This window comes from Mycteria americana, chromosome 19 (assembly GCF_035582795.1).
Source record: "Mycteria americana isolate JAX WOST 10 ecotype Jacksonville Zoo and Gardens chromosome 19, USCA_MyAme_1.0, whole genome shotgun sequence".
Taxonomy (NCBI): domain Eukaryota; kingdom Metazoa; phylum Chordata; class Aves; order Ciconiiformes; family Ciconiidae; genus Mycteria; species Mycteria americana.
Window position 1 is genome coordinate 5,190,933 of NC_134383.1, and position 15,772 is coordinate 5,206,704.

At 49.2% G+C, this 15,772-nt stretch overlaps 1 protein-coding gene across 1 annotated transcript in view; it reads left to right on the forward strand.

Annotated features, from left to right (window-relative positions):
• Positions 1-15,772, forward strand: part of B3GAT1 (beta-1,3-glucuronyltransferase 1) — a 50,183-nt gene that overhangs the window by 32,885 nt on the left and 1,526 nt on the right. Inside the window, exons 2-5 of the mRNA XM_075521144.1 lie at positions 3,223-3,341; positions 6,495-6,580; positions 6,664-7,003; positions 9,633-9,929. Coding sequence (XP_075377259.1) covers positions 3,223-3,341; positions 6,495-6,580; positions 6,664-7,003; positions 9,633-9,929 — 842 coding nt within the window. The remainder of the gene's footprint in view (positions 1-3,222; positions 3,342-6,494; positions 6,581-6,663; positions 7,004-9,632; positions 9,930-15,772) is intronic.

Genomic DNA, 15,772 nt, shown 5'->3' on the forward strand with positions numbered 1-15,772 from the left:
TGAGCAAATGTCTTTGCTGCAGAGCAGAGTACATGGTACACTGTGGACACTGACAGGCAGCTCGGTGTGCAGAAGCGTGGGTCAGCAGCTGGGGGTCAGGCTGTGGTCTGTTCCTCCACGTTCTCCCCCAGCCGACCATTGCCATCTGCGATTCAGATCCATACTGGGGTTGTGTCCCTTTGGGCATGTGGAACGCGCTGTATATAGGGAAGGGAACATTCATTACAGCCACTGCGCGCGGGGTATCTGATTCACATCTGCAGCCCGCAATTGCCGATGGTGCAAAAGGAGTTCAGCATTCAGCCAGCCCCAGGAGGACACGGGGAGGAAGCGTTCCCATGGCGGAGAGCGCCGTCCCCGGGAGCTCTCTGCTGCCAGCCCAAGCAGAGCTGCAAAGCAAAGCCGACAGCTCTCTGCTGGGGCATGAGTGGGCTGTGTTGGCCCTTGGCAGCTGGAGCATCAAAGTGACAGATGATTGACCAGGGAGCTGCTAAATGCTCTGTAGCAAATTAAAAGGAATCGATCCTGTAGAGACCAATGCACAAATCGTTGGAGCTGGCTCATTTTCCCCTGTGTTGAGTGGATGGAAATCAGAGTAGCATCCCTACCCAAAGGTGCCCATTCTCCATCATACGAAGCCCAGGGTCATCCTGTCCTACGGGAGGATGCTGGCAATTTGAGTCTGGATTGGCAGGAGGCAAGGAAAAGGCATCTTTAAGGTAAGAGCACTATATTCGGAGGATGCTGCCCTTGACAAACGGGGCATTTGATGTATGCCAGCCCACTGTGGCAGCTTGCCAGATGCTGTGAATTGACTCTGAGTGGCTTTTTTAGCATGTCATTTCCTCCCACCCCCTTTCCAGTGGCAGAGTCCTTTCCTTGGTGCATTTGCAGCAAATGCACTTTACCAGGCAAGGTGCTCATTCTTTTCAGAGTTGCCCCTTACGGCTGTACCCTACAGGGATGCTCAAGGGACATGTTCTGGCTTTATTAGAGGATTCAAAGGATGCCAGCGCTCAGTGCCTCTGTTCAAGCACTGACAGCAACTGCAGGGAGAGCAAGGATGAGGCCAGATGCTCTTTCCTGAGGGCACTGTGTGCTTTGGCAGTGCTAGGCCAGCGGGATTTCTCTGGCTCTGAGAGCTGCAGCAGAAGGCTGATGTTTGCTGGAATAATTCCTCCTCTTCCTCCCTGGTTTATTTTGTCTGGATGAGGCTGCTTTCTCCAGTTCTGAAAAAAATAGGGACAAGTCTGCATTGCTAGGAGATGCTTCCTTGAAAGTCTGCAGGGTGTCTGGCTGCACAGAGCATATCCTTGGGCTGTGAAAAACTTTTTCCTGCTGGCTCCCCGTACTTGACTGCAGGAAACCCTACTTTCCATAGAACCAGATGTGTTTGGTGGTTGGCTTAGAGGTTTGTTTTTGTTTCCTCTGGAGACCTTTCCAGGAGACTAGCTCCCTCTTATAACCCTCACTAGCTGCAGCTTGCCCTGATCCACCACAACCTCCTTCCATACCACTGGGTCCTTGCATTTCCTAAATGCAGTTTGCCAGCACATCTGCTGATTGCATCCTCTGACAACCATCTCCTGAGTGAGGCTTTGCCTCTGTGCATGGTGCCAGAGGAGCGTGGGTGTACATGAGGAGGATGGGTCCCCAGCTCTGTAGATGCTGGCACCATGATCTCTGGCACAGGTTTTTGTATAGGAGGAGGCAGGTCTCTCCCTGGTGAGAGACCTCTGGGTGGGGAACTGGCTGTTTGGTAGAGTTGGCTGGAAATTTTTTGATGAGTTGGGTTTTTGTATGTGTGGAAAAAAAATGGATTCACTGAAACTTTTGTTGAGGGACATTTACATGTCCCTTTTAAGGACAAAGGCCAACCTGTGTTTTCCCTACCCATTGTTTTCCCTGGTAAATTAAGACCTCTGTGATTGAAGTGCTAATTTGGAAGAACCAGGCTCTGTCCAGCAACTTGAATATCGCTTGCTTGCACTTTAAAAGGACAGCCCATCAGTTCTTGGAGCCATTTCACTTCAAGTCTTCCACTGGGCTCAGTGCCGGAGGCTGACTGTACAGCCCAGTGGTCAAGGCATGGCCAAGGGAAATTCAGATCAATCCAAATTAGGCTACTCAGGGATTTGAACCTGGATCTCTCCATGACTGCCCCATGCAACCAAGAAGCAGCAAGCTCCCAGGGTCTCGGGGAAAACATTTGCAAAGTAGCATCCTATCTACAGCCCAGGCTTGAGGAGCTCCCCTCTGATTTAAGGGAAGCTATTCCAGGGCACCGCAGTGGCAGTGACTGACCAGCCAGCCAGCAGCTGTGCAGTGGAAGATCAGTGCTTTTCCCCAGAGCAGACTGCTCCCTGCCCTCGACTGCGGCATTCTCTGGGCTCTCCCTTGTCTGCAATGCAGCCCTTTTAGCAGCGGGCTAATGCGTTCCCCCATACGGGAACAGTGGTACTAAACTGCTACCCATGTTTGCAAACTGCCCACTGTGCGTGTCCCTGCTAAGTGATGTGCTTTGCTTGCCAAGATACTTGGATAAAATACAGTCTGCTTAAATCTTGTATGTGCTTGTATTGAATCAAACTAAGCCATTGTGGCAGTTTAATATACTCCAGTCGCAACACCTCCGAGATGGAAGAAATGAACCTGAACAGGCCATTGGAAGCCTGATTTAAAACTGGCTGCATCAAAGATGCCAGCGGGATGTTCTGAGCTGAGGGGATTACAATGACGGGCAAAACGCAGGGTCACTAGCTTCGCTGGAGCTCTATTCCCAAGAGCGTAGGTGCAGTCACCCTGAGTGCTCTGCCTGGCAGAGGGAGAGGGCCTGGTGGGTCAGAGCACTTGCTGATGTGTCAGGCAAGTAATGTGGTCGTTATGGTCTCTGCTTCCTCCTAGGGGCTTGGGGCTAGCACATGGTGGTGTGAGGCTTGGCTGGCTTGTGGATGAAGGGTCCTTTTCTGCTGGGGGCTGGTTCAGACACGGCGGCACTGAGCAACTTTTGCTTGGCTGAAGCAAGGGACTTGCTTGTCAAGTGAATGCAAAGAAAAGCAAGGCTCTGGATGCCCAGGAGGCATCTCTCCCTGGAGGGGTGGGACACATTTCTGTTGCTCACTGCCCCAGTTTGATTTGCTCTTCTTGAGGAGGATTTGTGAACGCTGTGGAGCAGCTCCCTAGTTCTTTTCTCAGCCTACTCACCTTTGCTCTGTGTTGCAGGTTTCCTTCCAAATGAGTCCCTGAGGTTCCTGCTGGCAGCTCCAGCAGTGTCCTGTAGAAGTGCCCTCCTGCTCCTGGCCTCATCAGCCGAGGCCCCTCCAAACCTGCTTCTGCAATGGGTGGGTTGTAAGCACTGGTAAGACCTACGAGTCGTGTCACCTTCGCTGCTCTCTCCCTCTCTCGCGTTCTCTCTCTCTGTCCTTATTCCTTCTTGCCCATTTATTTCTGTTCTCCATGTGCTCTGCTGTTCTGTCTCTGGGGTTTTCACTGTCAGGTAATGAGGAGCTGTGGGTCCAGTCAGTCTTGGAGATGCCGAAGAGACGAGACATCCTGGCTATCGTGCTGATAGTTCTGCCCTGGACACTACTAATCACCGTCTGGCACCAGAGCACCATTGCTCCACTGCTTGCAGTGCACAAGGGTGAGAGAAATCAAACCAGCCCATGCCAAGTCTGTGCATCCCTCCCTCGTCCTCATCTCTCTCATTTCATTTCTCCATGGCAGCCATGTTCATCTCAGCTCCCAGTCCATGCTCATGCAGAAGCCTCCCCACTTCTGCTGTAGGAACAGCCCAGTGCTCATAGGAGTTCTTCAGAGACATCAAACTCCAAGCCATGGGATACGCTTATTGCACTTGGAGAGCTCTTTATGGCCTAAATCCAGAGTACTGAAGGAAGATGCTTTTCTTTGTTCCCTGATGATCCATAAGAGAGGATTCCCTTCCTGCTGGCCTTTGCAGCATTTTGCACGCAAGTTAGTCCAGCAGGAAAGCTGCAAAAATGAGAGCAGAGGAAACAAAGCTGCCACTTGAGACAGCTGCTCTGGGAGACATGAGGCAAAGAGCATTTTTTAAGCGTCCTCAGGAAAGCAGCAAACTGATGCTCTTGCACTTGAAGGAGAAGGCAAGAGCCAGCATCTCACCTGATTGTTTGGTGGAGTTAGAATGCTATGAGAGAGTCAGCTTCCACACTACCTGTCACACAAAGCATTAAATAGAGCCCTGGCCCAAATCAGATGAATGCAGGAAGTTCTGAGGGATCCTCTCTGGCCAGAAGGGTCCTAGTTTTTATCCTATTCTTGGCACAGCAGCTGTGAGAGCTCTTGGGGGCTGGAAGAAGCCACGCTGCCTACTGCAGTCTTCATTCTTGGTTCTGCCCTTCTGAGCGCCAGGGCAGGTGGCTCTGCTTGGGGAGGCTTGTCTGTGGGGAAGAAGGCCAGCTCATTTTCCCTCTCTGGTCCCTTTCTCTGGGAGATTCTCTCCCCTTTTCATTTTAATGTTTGCACCCATCCTCCACAGTTGCTTATCCTTTTGCTGAAGTCTGATGTGCAGTTTGAATTGTCAGAAGCTCAGAGTCTGTCCCGAGCAGCTTTACCTTTCCCCCTGGAGGACTGACAGCCACCCCATGAGGCTTTGGGCAGCGTGATCCCCTCTAGAAGGTGGACAGTGTGTCAGAGGATGAGGGATCTACGGGGCTCTAAAACAGGACTTGAAAGACTACTAAGAATACACTGTCTGTATACCAGTTTGATTCAATGCCCTAAAAACTAGGAGCTGTTTTTTGTGAATGGCCACGGACACTGAAGTTACAGCAGAGACTGCTCTGCTCTGACTCAGTCCTGAGCTTACCGATGACCTTGGTAAGACACTTCCTCTGCCTCTGCTTCTCTGAGCCCCCAGTGGAAAATGAGTGGTGATAGAGACCAACCTGAAAGCTCTTGGGAGAAATCGTTTTGTTCTTATAATGTGTTTCTGAGATCCTTTGGTAGCAGGTGCTGAAAAATAGATGTGCATGCTAGCAAGCACAGAATAGCAGTGCTTACACATGCCAGGATTTACAGCTGAGGGTTTGACCTGCAGGGGTTTGCAAACTGTCTGAAGCACCGTCCTGGCTAATTACATTTGTGTCTGTGTCCAATGCATTTTGCAGATCTATTTTTGAATTGATTCCAGTGTTCTCTGCTTTCAGAGAGCTCTGCTGTGTGATGCTGATGTGCTTTGCCTTATATAGGGCCTGATACCAACATGTGCAGGACATCTTGTCGCTGTCCCCCTGCCCCAGATCCAGATATACACCCTCCCTCTGTCAGTGCCATGAAGTACGAGGCCTTCATTCAGTTCAGGGCTGGTATCAAAGTCTATGCTGCTGGAAGAGTAACATGCTATGAAAAAACCATAGGTAGTACCCTGCTGGGTCAGATCTAATGTCTGTCTGTTCCTGTTCTTTCTCATCTGAAGTTCCTGGTAGTAGCTGGTTTTGCAAAATCTATGGCTCAAAGTATTATGTGCCCACCAGAGAGCAGCTGGCTTATATCCTGAATGGAGGTGCCCCTTCATCTCTGCCAGTTCCTAACTGTAGACCGTGGTATTCCTGCTGGTCTACAGTGGTACAAAAGTGTGAAAGTTGCACCCTGGAAAAGTGACAGGTGCATGAACATTTTTTTTCCCCTGAGCTGATCGTGAACAAGTCTCTCTTTGCAAGGATTTTATATGTTTGGATCAGTGTATCCCACATATATATGCTGTTCGTTGTTCCCATCCGCACTACTGAATGGGCTGTTACGTTCAGAGATAGGTAGGGGTCTTTTTGAGGAGAGGTTAGTCAGAGGCAGGTGAAAGTCTCTGCAGGAAAAAGCCTACAATTACAGGCTTTAATTTCTACTCTCCATTTCTGGATTTGAAGTGTGTCTTTCCCTGCTTCTCTGTGCCCCATCCCAAGCCTGTCAGAAGAGCAGTGGGGTACTGCAGTATCCTGGCCAGATGCTGCTGCTGGGGGATCTTCACTGGCTTGGTATTTTCGAGCAGTTAGTTCCCTGCCTCCCAATCCAGGTGCTCCAGTGCCTGAGTGCAGAGCCATGAGTCCTGTCCTGCTGAATGTGGTGCCCAGAGCACTGGAGCTCTTCAGGAATGACAGATTGTCAATCCATGTTGCTGTTTTCTTTATCTAGACCTAACTGCTGTACAAGCCTGTCTCTTCGGGGTGCTTTTTGAAGTTGCTTATTCTGAGCACTCAGCTGCAGCATTGTCCTGGGCTCTCAGGCCTTGTTTGGTGCTAGTTTTCTAACAGCAGGAACGTCTTTTCTCATGTGTGTTTGTCCCTGATTCCTTTATTTATTTGTGTACTTATTTATTAAAGCCTCCATCCGAGCTTGTTTCCTTTCCTCTGAAACCATGAGGGTGACCTCCTATTAGCAAGCAGCCTGCTGGCTCAGTCGGGGGGTGTTGGAGGACTGAGTCCATGCGGCTTTTTCTTCTCTCTCATACCCTTGCTCAGATGATGGTGGTGACTCCCGGCGTGATCTCGCTGCAGGCTTGGACTCCAAGGAATACTGCTTGTCAGACCGGGACATTGTGGAGGTGGTGAGGACAGAATATGTTTATACCCGCCCACCCCCGTGGTCAGACACCCTTCCCACCATCCACGTCATTACACCCACCTACAGCCGGCCCGTACAGAAGGCAGAGCTGACTCGCCTGGCCAACACCCTCCTGCATGTGCCAAACCTGCACTGGATCCTGGTGGAGGACTCACAGCGGCGCACGCCTCTCATCACCCGGCTGCTGCGGGACACGGGGCTTAACTACACCCACCTCAATGTGGAGACACCCCGCAACTACAAGCTGCGGGGAGACATGAGGGATCCCCGCATTCCCCGGGGGACCATGCAGAGGAACCTTGCCCTGAGATGGCTGAGAGAGACCTTTAACAAAAATAACAGCCAGCCTGGGATTGTTTACTTTGCCGATGATGATAACACCTACAGCCTGGAGCTCTTTGAGGAGGTAAGACCCTGCTGGGGGGCTCCCAACGGGCTGAACACAGCAGATTAGCACGTGAGGTGTAAAAGATGCTGTGTAGTGAGCTGAGGAGATGCTGCGTACATCCTCTCCTGCGCTCTGGGTCAGTCTTGTCTGTATAGTGGTCCCACCGCAGCTGTCCTGAAGTTTTCTCTGGGGCTTGGTTACTGCACTGCAAAGTGTGTGTTTCCCAGAGTCAAAGGCATCCTGTGTGAAGTAACAGGAACCCAGTTTATCCTGTGGCATGTGATCAGGACACAGGTCATTTTTACTGTAAAGGAAGCTAATGAGGAGCTGCCTTCCCCTGTGGGGAGTGTTGTTAGGGATGGAATATCGCCTGCTGTCCGATGTGCCTGTGCAGAAGCACGTGCCTAGCAAAAGAAACCTTGGCCATCCTCCTTCCATGCCACACCCTGGAGGAGATTTCCGGCTGGTTCCTGATCTGATGTTATCCACCTTTTTTCTCCACCGCCCCTAAGTATTGCACTTGGCTGTCTGTTAATTCATGTTTGTTCTTGTTTGAGGAGTCCCTGGGGTTTCTCTTCCTTGCTTGCTGTTTGCATTTGTTCGCTCTCATCCCGGAGTGTCCACTGGTTAAATTCTGTAGCTGTCAAGAGCCTGGCGCCTGCTCTGCACAGATCCCCAGCTGAGGTAGCAGTGCCCTTTCAGAGTTACGTCTGAATGGTGCCAGCACAGTCATAGGCTTGCAGGACATCTTGTTCAGAGCTGTTCTGTGTGGTTGTCTCTGGGTTGCCACACAGGCGAGGAGCATGCGTTTATCAGTGCTTGCTTCTCCTCCCAGGAAAGTGGAGCCCTTCACGCACTGCCTTGGAGAGGGCTGTCTCTCTGCCGGGAGGTGTGTGCAGTGCTCCCTTCCAGAGCTCCTCCTCTTGCAGCATCTGGGGACGGATGGTCTCTCATGCTGTTGTAAGTAGGCAATGAGGCTGGGGTCTCAGCCTGGAAGTTTGCGGCTCCAGGAACTGTGATGGCAGGCTGAATTTCAGCATGTCCTGACAGTCTTGTAAGACTTGAGCAGGGGAAGGTTCCCATGTGCTTTCCCACCTTTGCTGTTTGTTCCACTCCTACTGGGGCTTGAAATGAACTCCTGTGCCTTTCCCTGTCTGCAGGTATGCAACGGTCTTACAGTGCCAGGTACACTGTACCTCACCTGGCTTCCAGCTCAGAAATTACTTGTTCCCTTGCTCTCCTAAGGCCGAGCTCTCACAGCAAGGGACAAGAAAGGAGGATTGCATCCTTCACCACCAGTTACCAGTTTTCATACCAGGGATTTCCTGTTTATTCGCTCCATACATGCCCCCTTTCCCTCCCCTGTTGGCTTTCACTTGAGCTTGGATAGCCACAGGAATATACATGCTTTTAAAGCTGAAAGTAAATTCAGACTGAATGACTGTCTTCCACAATCCCCTTTGAGGCTGGCTCTGGCAGCATCCTGAGACAGGCACTGCACAATAATAAAGCAGAAAGGGTTCCTTCATTCACCCGTGTGCTTTTCTCGTAGGGGCTTCTCCTCTCTTGATATGTAGCTGCAGTTAAGGTCACATGGAGCCAATGAAATGTGCTGTGAAATGCAGAAGACACGCACTATAGTTCCCTGTGGACAGGGGCTGCTGTTAGCATGTGTATAATGCAGAAGGGCAAGTGCCAGAGCTCTTCTGGTCTCGTTTGCAGTAATTAGCAGTGATGAGATTAGCTCTGGGAGATCCCTGATCTAAGAGACTGGGCTGAAAGCAGAATGCGAGGCCGAGCCTGCCAGCAGAGCAGGACAGGGCACTGGGGGATGAACGGGCAGACTGGCATTCAAATCATCTGCGTTGGCAAGTGCAGGCATCTGAAGTGTCCCCTGATGGCTCCTATCTATTTCTGTTGACTTTACAGGGAGTAGAGGCATCCAGCGTTGTTCCGCTGGGTAGCAGGAGCAGCTACAAAGCACCATCCTGCATGTTGGGAGCTTCTGGAGAGGCTGCGCTTCTCAGCTATCCCTGAGGTTGTGGGCTACAGCTGCAGTGCCTCACTCTAAAGATGCTTTTAGCCTTACTGGGGCTCATGGGTTGAAACTGCAGCTCAAACTCCTTAGCTTTCAGAGAAAGCACCTTTCTTCCTAGATATGCCATTCCTGCATGTCCAGGTGGCCTTGGACAAGGTGCTTCCCTCCTCTGTGTCCTGGTTTCCCCAGCTGTCCATGTGGAGGACTGATGCCCCACAGCTCTAAAGACCTTTGGACAAAATACCACTCTAAATCTCACTTATGTTTATTATTGGCAGCTTTGTTTTTAGTGCTGAACTCGTGCTTGGTTCTGTGGCTATCCATTACTATTGCTATTGTTAGTTGCCACTTTCCAAAGCACTTTGCTTCTCCAGCTCCAGGATGTGCATCCTTGTACAGGTGAGTAATGAGCTCTGCAGCTTGGTCCAAGCCACAGAGGGTGCCTGGGAACATAAGCCAGGCTCTTAGCTCTGGGGTTTGTGCTGAAGCTCAGGGATGTTTGTCTCCTGCAGGACAGTGAGCAAGGTGAAGTCGCGTGTGTGTTGGAAGTCGCGTGCAGCCGATCCTTCTGTGTGCGCCCACCATACCCTTCTCTTTCCTTGCCTCCAGATGCGCAGCACCAGAAAGGTGTCAGTGTGGCCAGTAGCCTTCGTCGGTGGCTTGCGCTATGAGTCACCCAAAGTGAACGCTGCAGGGAAGGTCTATGGCTGGAAAACTGTGTTCGACCCCCATCGCCCCTTTGCTATAGACATGGCGGGGTTTGCTGTGAACCTCAGACTGATTCTCCAGCGATCTCAGGCTTACTTCAAACTGAGAGGAGTGAAGGGAGGCTACCAAGAGAGCAGCCTGCTCCGGGAACTAGTGACCCTGAATGACCTTGAGCCGAAAGCTGCCAATTGCACTAAGGTATGGTCTGTTCCTCATACATGGGTTGTAAGGATCCAGAGGTAGGAGAAAGCCCATTCAGCCCCATCATTCAGTTACTTGTCCTCTGCGTTTGAAGAGAGCACCCTCCCATTGCAAGGGAGCTGGGAACGGGCGATTGTATTAAAATGTGTGGAGGGCAGTTACCTTTTTTGGTTGCAGACTGCTAGCGGTTGCCATAGGCCTTGAAATACGGAGTCTTCTCTCCCTTGTAACTGTTCCTCTTTCTTATATTACCTCTAGAAAATATCCTTATTATTTTCAAGATGGGCTTATCTGTGGCCGTGCTAATCCCCTGGAGCAGGGAATTCCATAGGTGAAATGTATGTCGGTTGCTTTACGTGAATTCCTGAGGGGGGGCTTTTGAGTACTGGTACTCCTGTGATAAGCCAGCATCAGATGAGATTTGGCCCTCCGGAACCCATCTGAACTGTAACCCAGGAGTACCAGCCACGGTGTTTCCTGGCTGCAGGGAAAGTCTGTTCACACAATCACTGCCTTATTGTGAAGCTGCCTTCTCCCTCTTGACATCGATGCAATATCGCTGTAGTTGTCCACAACAACCTGGATCTTTCTGTGCCAGAGATAATGTAGAAATGTTTTAATGCCTGGGATATTGCTCTGAGCTCTAGGAGGCTTCCATAAAGCTTCATTTTGGGGGGATTTTACTGCTGTCAAATGACTGCTAATTATTTGACTGTACACATTGCCTAGGAGCCACCAGGTCATGGAGCAGGACCCCTATGTGCTAAATAATGTAGAATCTCAGAACACAATGATGGTTCTTGCCCTGAAGACTTCCCAGTCTAAGATGAGAGACAACAGATGGATATCTATCTGAAATGACAGGGGAGCATGCAAGATACAATGAGACAATGCTGGTTAGTGTGACAGGCATCAATCATAGCACATCAGCAACGGAGGTGCTGTCAAGTGCTTCTGAAAGCTTTGTGAGTGGGTCCACTGAGCACCGCAGGTGTGGAGGAGGTCCCCTGAGATCACAGACCCCTGTGTAGCACTCTCATGCCTTTGTCTGTAATAGGCACCAGCCAGTCTGATTTAGGGAGGTTTTGCAGGAGGATTATTCTTTTTTTGCAAATTACCTGTTACTGCCAACAGACCCAGTGTTGAATTCCAGTCTCCATCCCTTTTTGGGATATGAAAAAATTTTGAATAATACCCTTTCTCTCTGCTTTCCATCTGCACTGCTCCACAGCCCCTAGCCATGGAAAAAAAAAGGATCTCAATGTTCAGCAGTGCTCAGGCAAGGAGTCCTGGCATAAGGAAGAGGAGCTGAGGGGGAGGAGCAACTTTGTTTATTATCTGATACCTGCTGTGCCTCATTTTTTAAATCTACATGTCTGTGGTTATGGCTGTCCAGCACTGGGATAAATAACACAGATGGTCTCCCATGGTGGGAAAAGAGATTGGAATAAAATTAGATCTCTGTTCTTGGGCACTGTGTGGCCTACTAGCTAACAAGAAAGCACTGGCTGGAAGTAACTGTGTTTGCAGCAGGGCAAGGGAGATACACAGGTTGGTTTAGGCTGGTGTACAGAAGATTAGGGGTGTTTACTCCATGGCCAGTTATGCAATCTTTGGTATATTGTCCCTACTGTAAATAACTACTGGAAAGAAGCTGTGTTAAAAGGCTGGGGATAGGAAATGGCAGTTGTGGAGAGGAACACATGGAGGAAAGAGAGGAAGGAAAAGATTGTTTCCAGGCAGGAGGGAAAAAATGATGCTGTCAGACAGGCTGCCATGTCAGTGCTGTCACACAAGAGCTGCAGGTCAGAGATGGAGACAAAGCAGGAATTGCTGGCCAGGATTTGAAGCAGACTGCGTTTCTTTTTTTGGCTAGGATCTTACAAGGGTCCTTGTTGTGAAGTGAATGCTGTCTGCTCCTGGCAAACTCTGAGTGCAGCTTTGCAGGTTGAGCTTTGCCTTTCTGCTTTTAGCTGATGCCAGCAGCCTCCATTTCCCAATTGCTGTTTTGCTCACCCATTTGACAAGGAGGAGGGCCCAGAAAAGCAGCAGAGGACAAAAGTAGGCTGTGGTCTGGGGTCCTCTTGCCCTGAGATCAAAGCACAGACTTCTTTCTCATTATGCTAGTGTGCTCCCAGCAGTTGTCATGGTTTGCTTCTGTTAAGCATAACCATACTCCTGCTTTGCAGTGAGATTTACATTAAAAATTATGATGTGCTCAGATGCAGTTGTTAAGGAGGGATCAGAGAAGTATGTAAGATAAGCATAGACATCTGTTCTCCAGAAATGCTGCCTTCCCTGTGTGCAGTGCAGGTATTTGTAATATTTATCAGAATTCAGCCCACAAATGCACACTCCTGCAAAAAGCTTAAGCTTTGGCCAAAGACATGTATCCTGTTTATTTTCTTTGATTTGGGAACTGCCCAAAATGAAGGAGAAAATTAAGGAAGTCAGTATTAATTGCCGAGGACAAAGGGGAGAGTTATCCCTCCTTATCAGGAGGGAAGGGTTGGTTTATACTGGAGTTTTAAGGAAACAAGGCTTTGCAAGAGTGCTACGTATTTCTGTGTTCTGCTGCTTCTGCATTTCCCCCACACACACCCCCAAAGCAAACCATACTCTCTTCAATCCATTGACACAGGATAGAGGTCTGAGATTCTGTATTCCCATAAGGTTGATGTAACTGGGACATACTCTGCTCCCCATTTTCTATTAACACCTGAGGAAACAAGCTGCAGTGTGCTCAACCAGGGAACCTTTCAAGGAGAGAGACTTTGAGTGGTCCCAGCTATTGAAAAAGCCTCAGCGTGGGCTGGCATGAGAGGACAGACCACAAAATACAAGGTCATTGGAAATGAGGCTGCTTCTGGAGCCGCTTGTTTCTCCAGGGAGATAGGCGTAGGTGTGTTTCGCTGGGTGAGACAGGCTTTTGTGCACTCGGGTGGTCTCGGTAGCAATTCACTGGGATTGAAGTGGTGGCTAAAAGTAGTTATTCCTCCTCTCTCCTTATCTCTTGGCTGAGTCAGATCTGAGATTAAATCTGCGGGTTAGCAGCTCAGTGTTTAGGTGGATGTTGTGAAAGGGAATCGGCTGGCAGCTTTGCGATGGACCGGGAACGGCTGTCTCTGAGCCTTAGAGGCAGGGTGCGTGTGGGCACTGTTAAATGCCACAGTCGGTATAACCGGTTGCTATCAGACACAGGCTAGAGAACAGGGAGCAAAGAGAGCTCTCCCAGCAGTACCTGAACCACACACCAACACTGTGGCTACCGTGGGTCTTGGAACTGGCTCTAGGAAGGGAATAAATCCTTGTGCATATGGAGGCAACCAAGCTTTTGGGCCCAGCAGCAGCCAGGAAATTACACAGTAAAAGGAGACCAGAACTGGCTGCTTCATGATGTCACAGATCTAAACCAGCTAAAACTGGCTCAGAATGGGCAGGAGAGAGGGTAAACATCAGCCTAAGGCAAGAAGGCTTGAAAAAAAAGAGTACTTCGCTTCCGCTTTATTTTATCCTGTGATGCTACATACAGCAGGGAGGGGAATCAGCTTCACAAGATCTTTGTTTTCTTTGCCTTTCAGGGGCTGAGCAGCAGGGTACGGATGGAGCAGATCTGTCCTCTTTGGGGTTAGATTGTTCCTGAGACTGGGCTCCTCTTTTCATGTGGGTTTGTGACCAGTGGTTTGCAGTGAGTGTTCAGTATCCTGGCTGCTCTGTGACAGCACTTTGTTGGTTAAGCTTCACATGCACACCAGTGAAGGCACTAGCACTTGAGCTGTTGATTTTTACGACAGAGATGCAGAACTTGGAGGGTTCTTTTGGACTTGTCTTGTCCTGATTAGTCACCAGAACTGCTGTGCCAATGCCATCCCCTGTATCACAGCCGAAAGCTGTAATTTACATTAGAGTAGTTTGGGTTTTGCAGCACTGTCTGCCTGCACTGCTCCACAGTGGACCTTCAGATCCATGCTGCAGCTGCAATAGCTCAAATTAGACCGCTGTAACCCTTTCTTCTCTTGTGGTCTTGTATGTTTTGCCTGTAATACCCATCACAAAGCAGAAATCTTCAAGTTGGTGTAATTGCACAGTTGAAGATTACTGTTTGAGCTCTGGTTCATTTAATAAGAGTGGCCACGATTCTCTCGACATATGAGAAAAGCAAGAGTTATACGGAGAAGCAATCTTTATTTTTTATACCAGCGGATGTGCTTTTGGGAGAAGAGGGCCTCCATGATGCCTAAGAGAGCCTGCAGAAATTCGGTTTAGCACAAGCTGAGAGGATGCAAATCAGTCATTTCAGCTTGGTGTCTCTTTTTCTTCACGTTGTGTAGTCTCCATTTCAAATAACAATTATTGAAACCCTCCATAGAGGGTCTGTGTGCTTGAAATCCTGTGACCCCCTCCAACTGTAGGTCGACTTGCCTGTTTGCTTTTTAATTTCCTGTTTAGAAGACAATGAAGAAGTCTGCTATGGAGATGAATCTTTGTAATGTCTTAGATGTGTTTTGAGTCCTCTGATTCGGAATGGCAAGGCTGTAAATGATTGGCAGTGTTTCGCAGTAGTAGATTTTTAAAGGGGACTCCCTTAGGTGACCTATATGAAACCACTGTTCAGGAGAAGTCAGATACTTGGTCCCCCTCACTCTTTAGTCCCTTGCAAGCTGTACTTTTTGCACAAGCCAGAGCTTCCCTGAGGCATAAAACAAACACACTGCTTGTGGAAAAAATCAAGCAATTGGCTGAGAGGAAAAGCAGGTGTTTCTTTACTAAGTGGTGATCTCCCTCCCACATTAAAGAACACAGCATGAAAAATGGTAGAAGCTGCTGTATCAAGCCGCAAACTCTGAAAATTGGTCCATTTTAGTTAATTTAACTGTCTTTTTTGGCACTTGGCTTTAACAATCCGAAGGTGGGATCCAGTTTAAAGAAAAGCTAATAATGTGTAGTTGTGGTCTTCTCTTTACAGAGTATGTGGTTAGAGTTGTTTGAGTCCCGTTCCTGGCAGAGCGCAGCCCTTGGCTATCAGCAGGGTTGAGTGTTTATGTGTCAGAAGTGGAAGGAGCTCTTACCTGCTCCCGCTGGAAAGGAGAATTGGCTACAAGATTTTTCTAGCACCTGGACTGCATTAAGGTTTATACATTCTGTTTGTTGGATGAGGAGCTCCTAACTGATGCTTGCATAGCACTGAGAGCCACTTGTACAGACCTGTTTGGTTTTGCCTTTTCATAGGAAAGTAACGCAGTAATTGCAGCAGCGTTGCTGCAGTGGGTGAGCAGGACTGTAATAAAGGCTAACTTTGATGAGCAGGCTCTGAAGTGGTTGAGGGGGAGCGATGAAATGGTTTTTTGGACCCACTCCAGACAGCAGTTGGTCTCCACTGCCTTAGTATTAGCAGGCGAGATTTAAGCCCCGCACAGGAGGTGACTGCGCACATCAGAGACAAATTTGGTCAAACAGCTTCTTGGGAAGGTGGGGGTGCTCCTGTTTAACCAGAAGGGTTTGAAAAGTGCTTTGTTCATCCTTTAGAAACAGAACATGCCCGTGCCCTCGTTTTTCAGAAAAGCAGGGACTGGGTATGAAATGGTTTGCAGATACTTGGATTAAATGTGCAGAGTATTGTCATAGCAACAAGAGGGGAAACCCCGCAAGGCAGGAAATAGCAATGCGAACAGGTGAAGGGGAGCAGGAAACTGTAGCTCTGAAGGGATAAAGCTGCTCCCCGCAATCCAGGTTCTAGGAGCAAAGCCGTAAGTATAATTGAGTTTAGTGAGGGGAGATAAACAGCTTCCAGAACTGTCTGTGCCAGCAGTATAGCACAGCTAGTAGAAACTATTTACCTA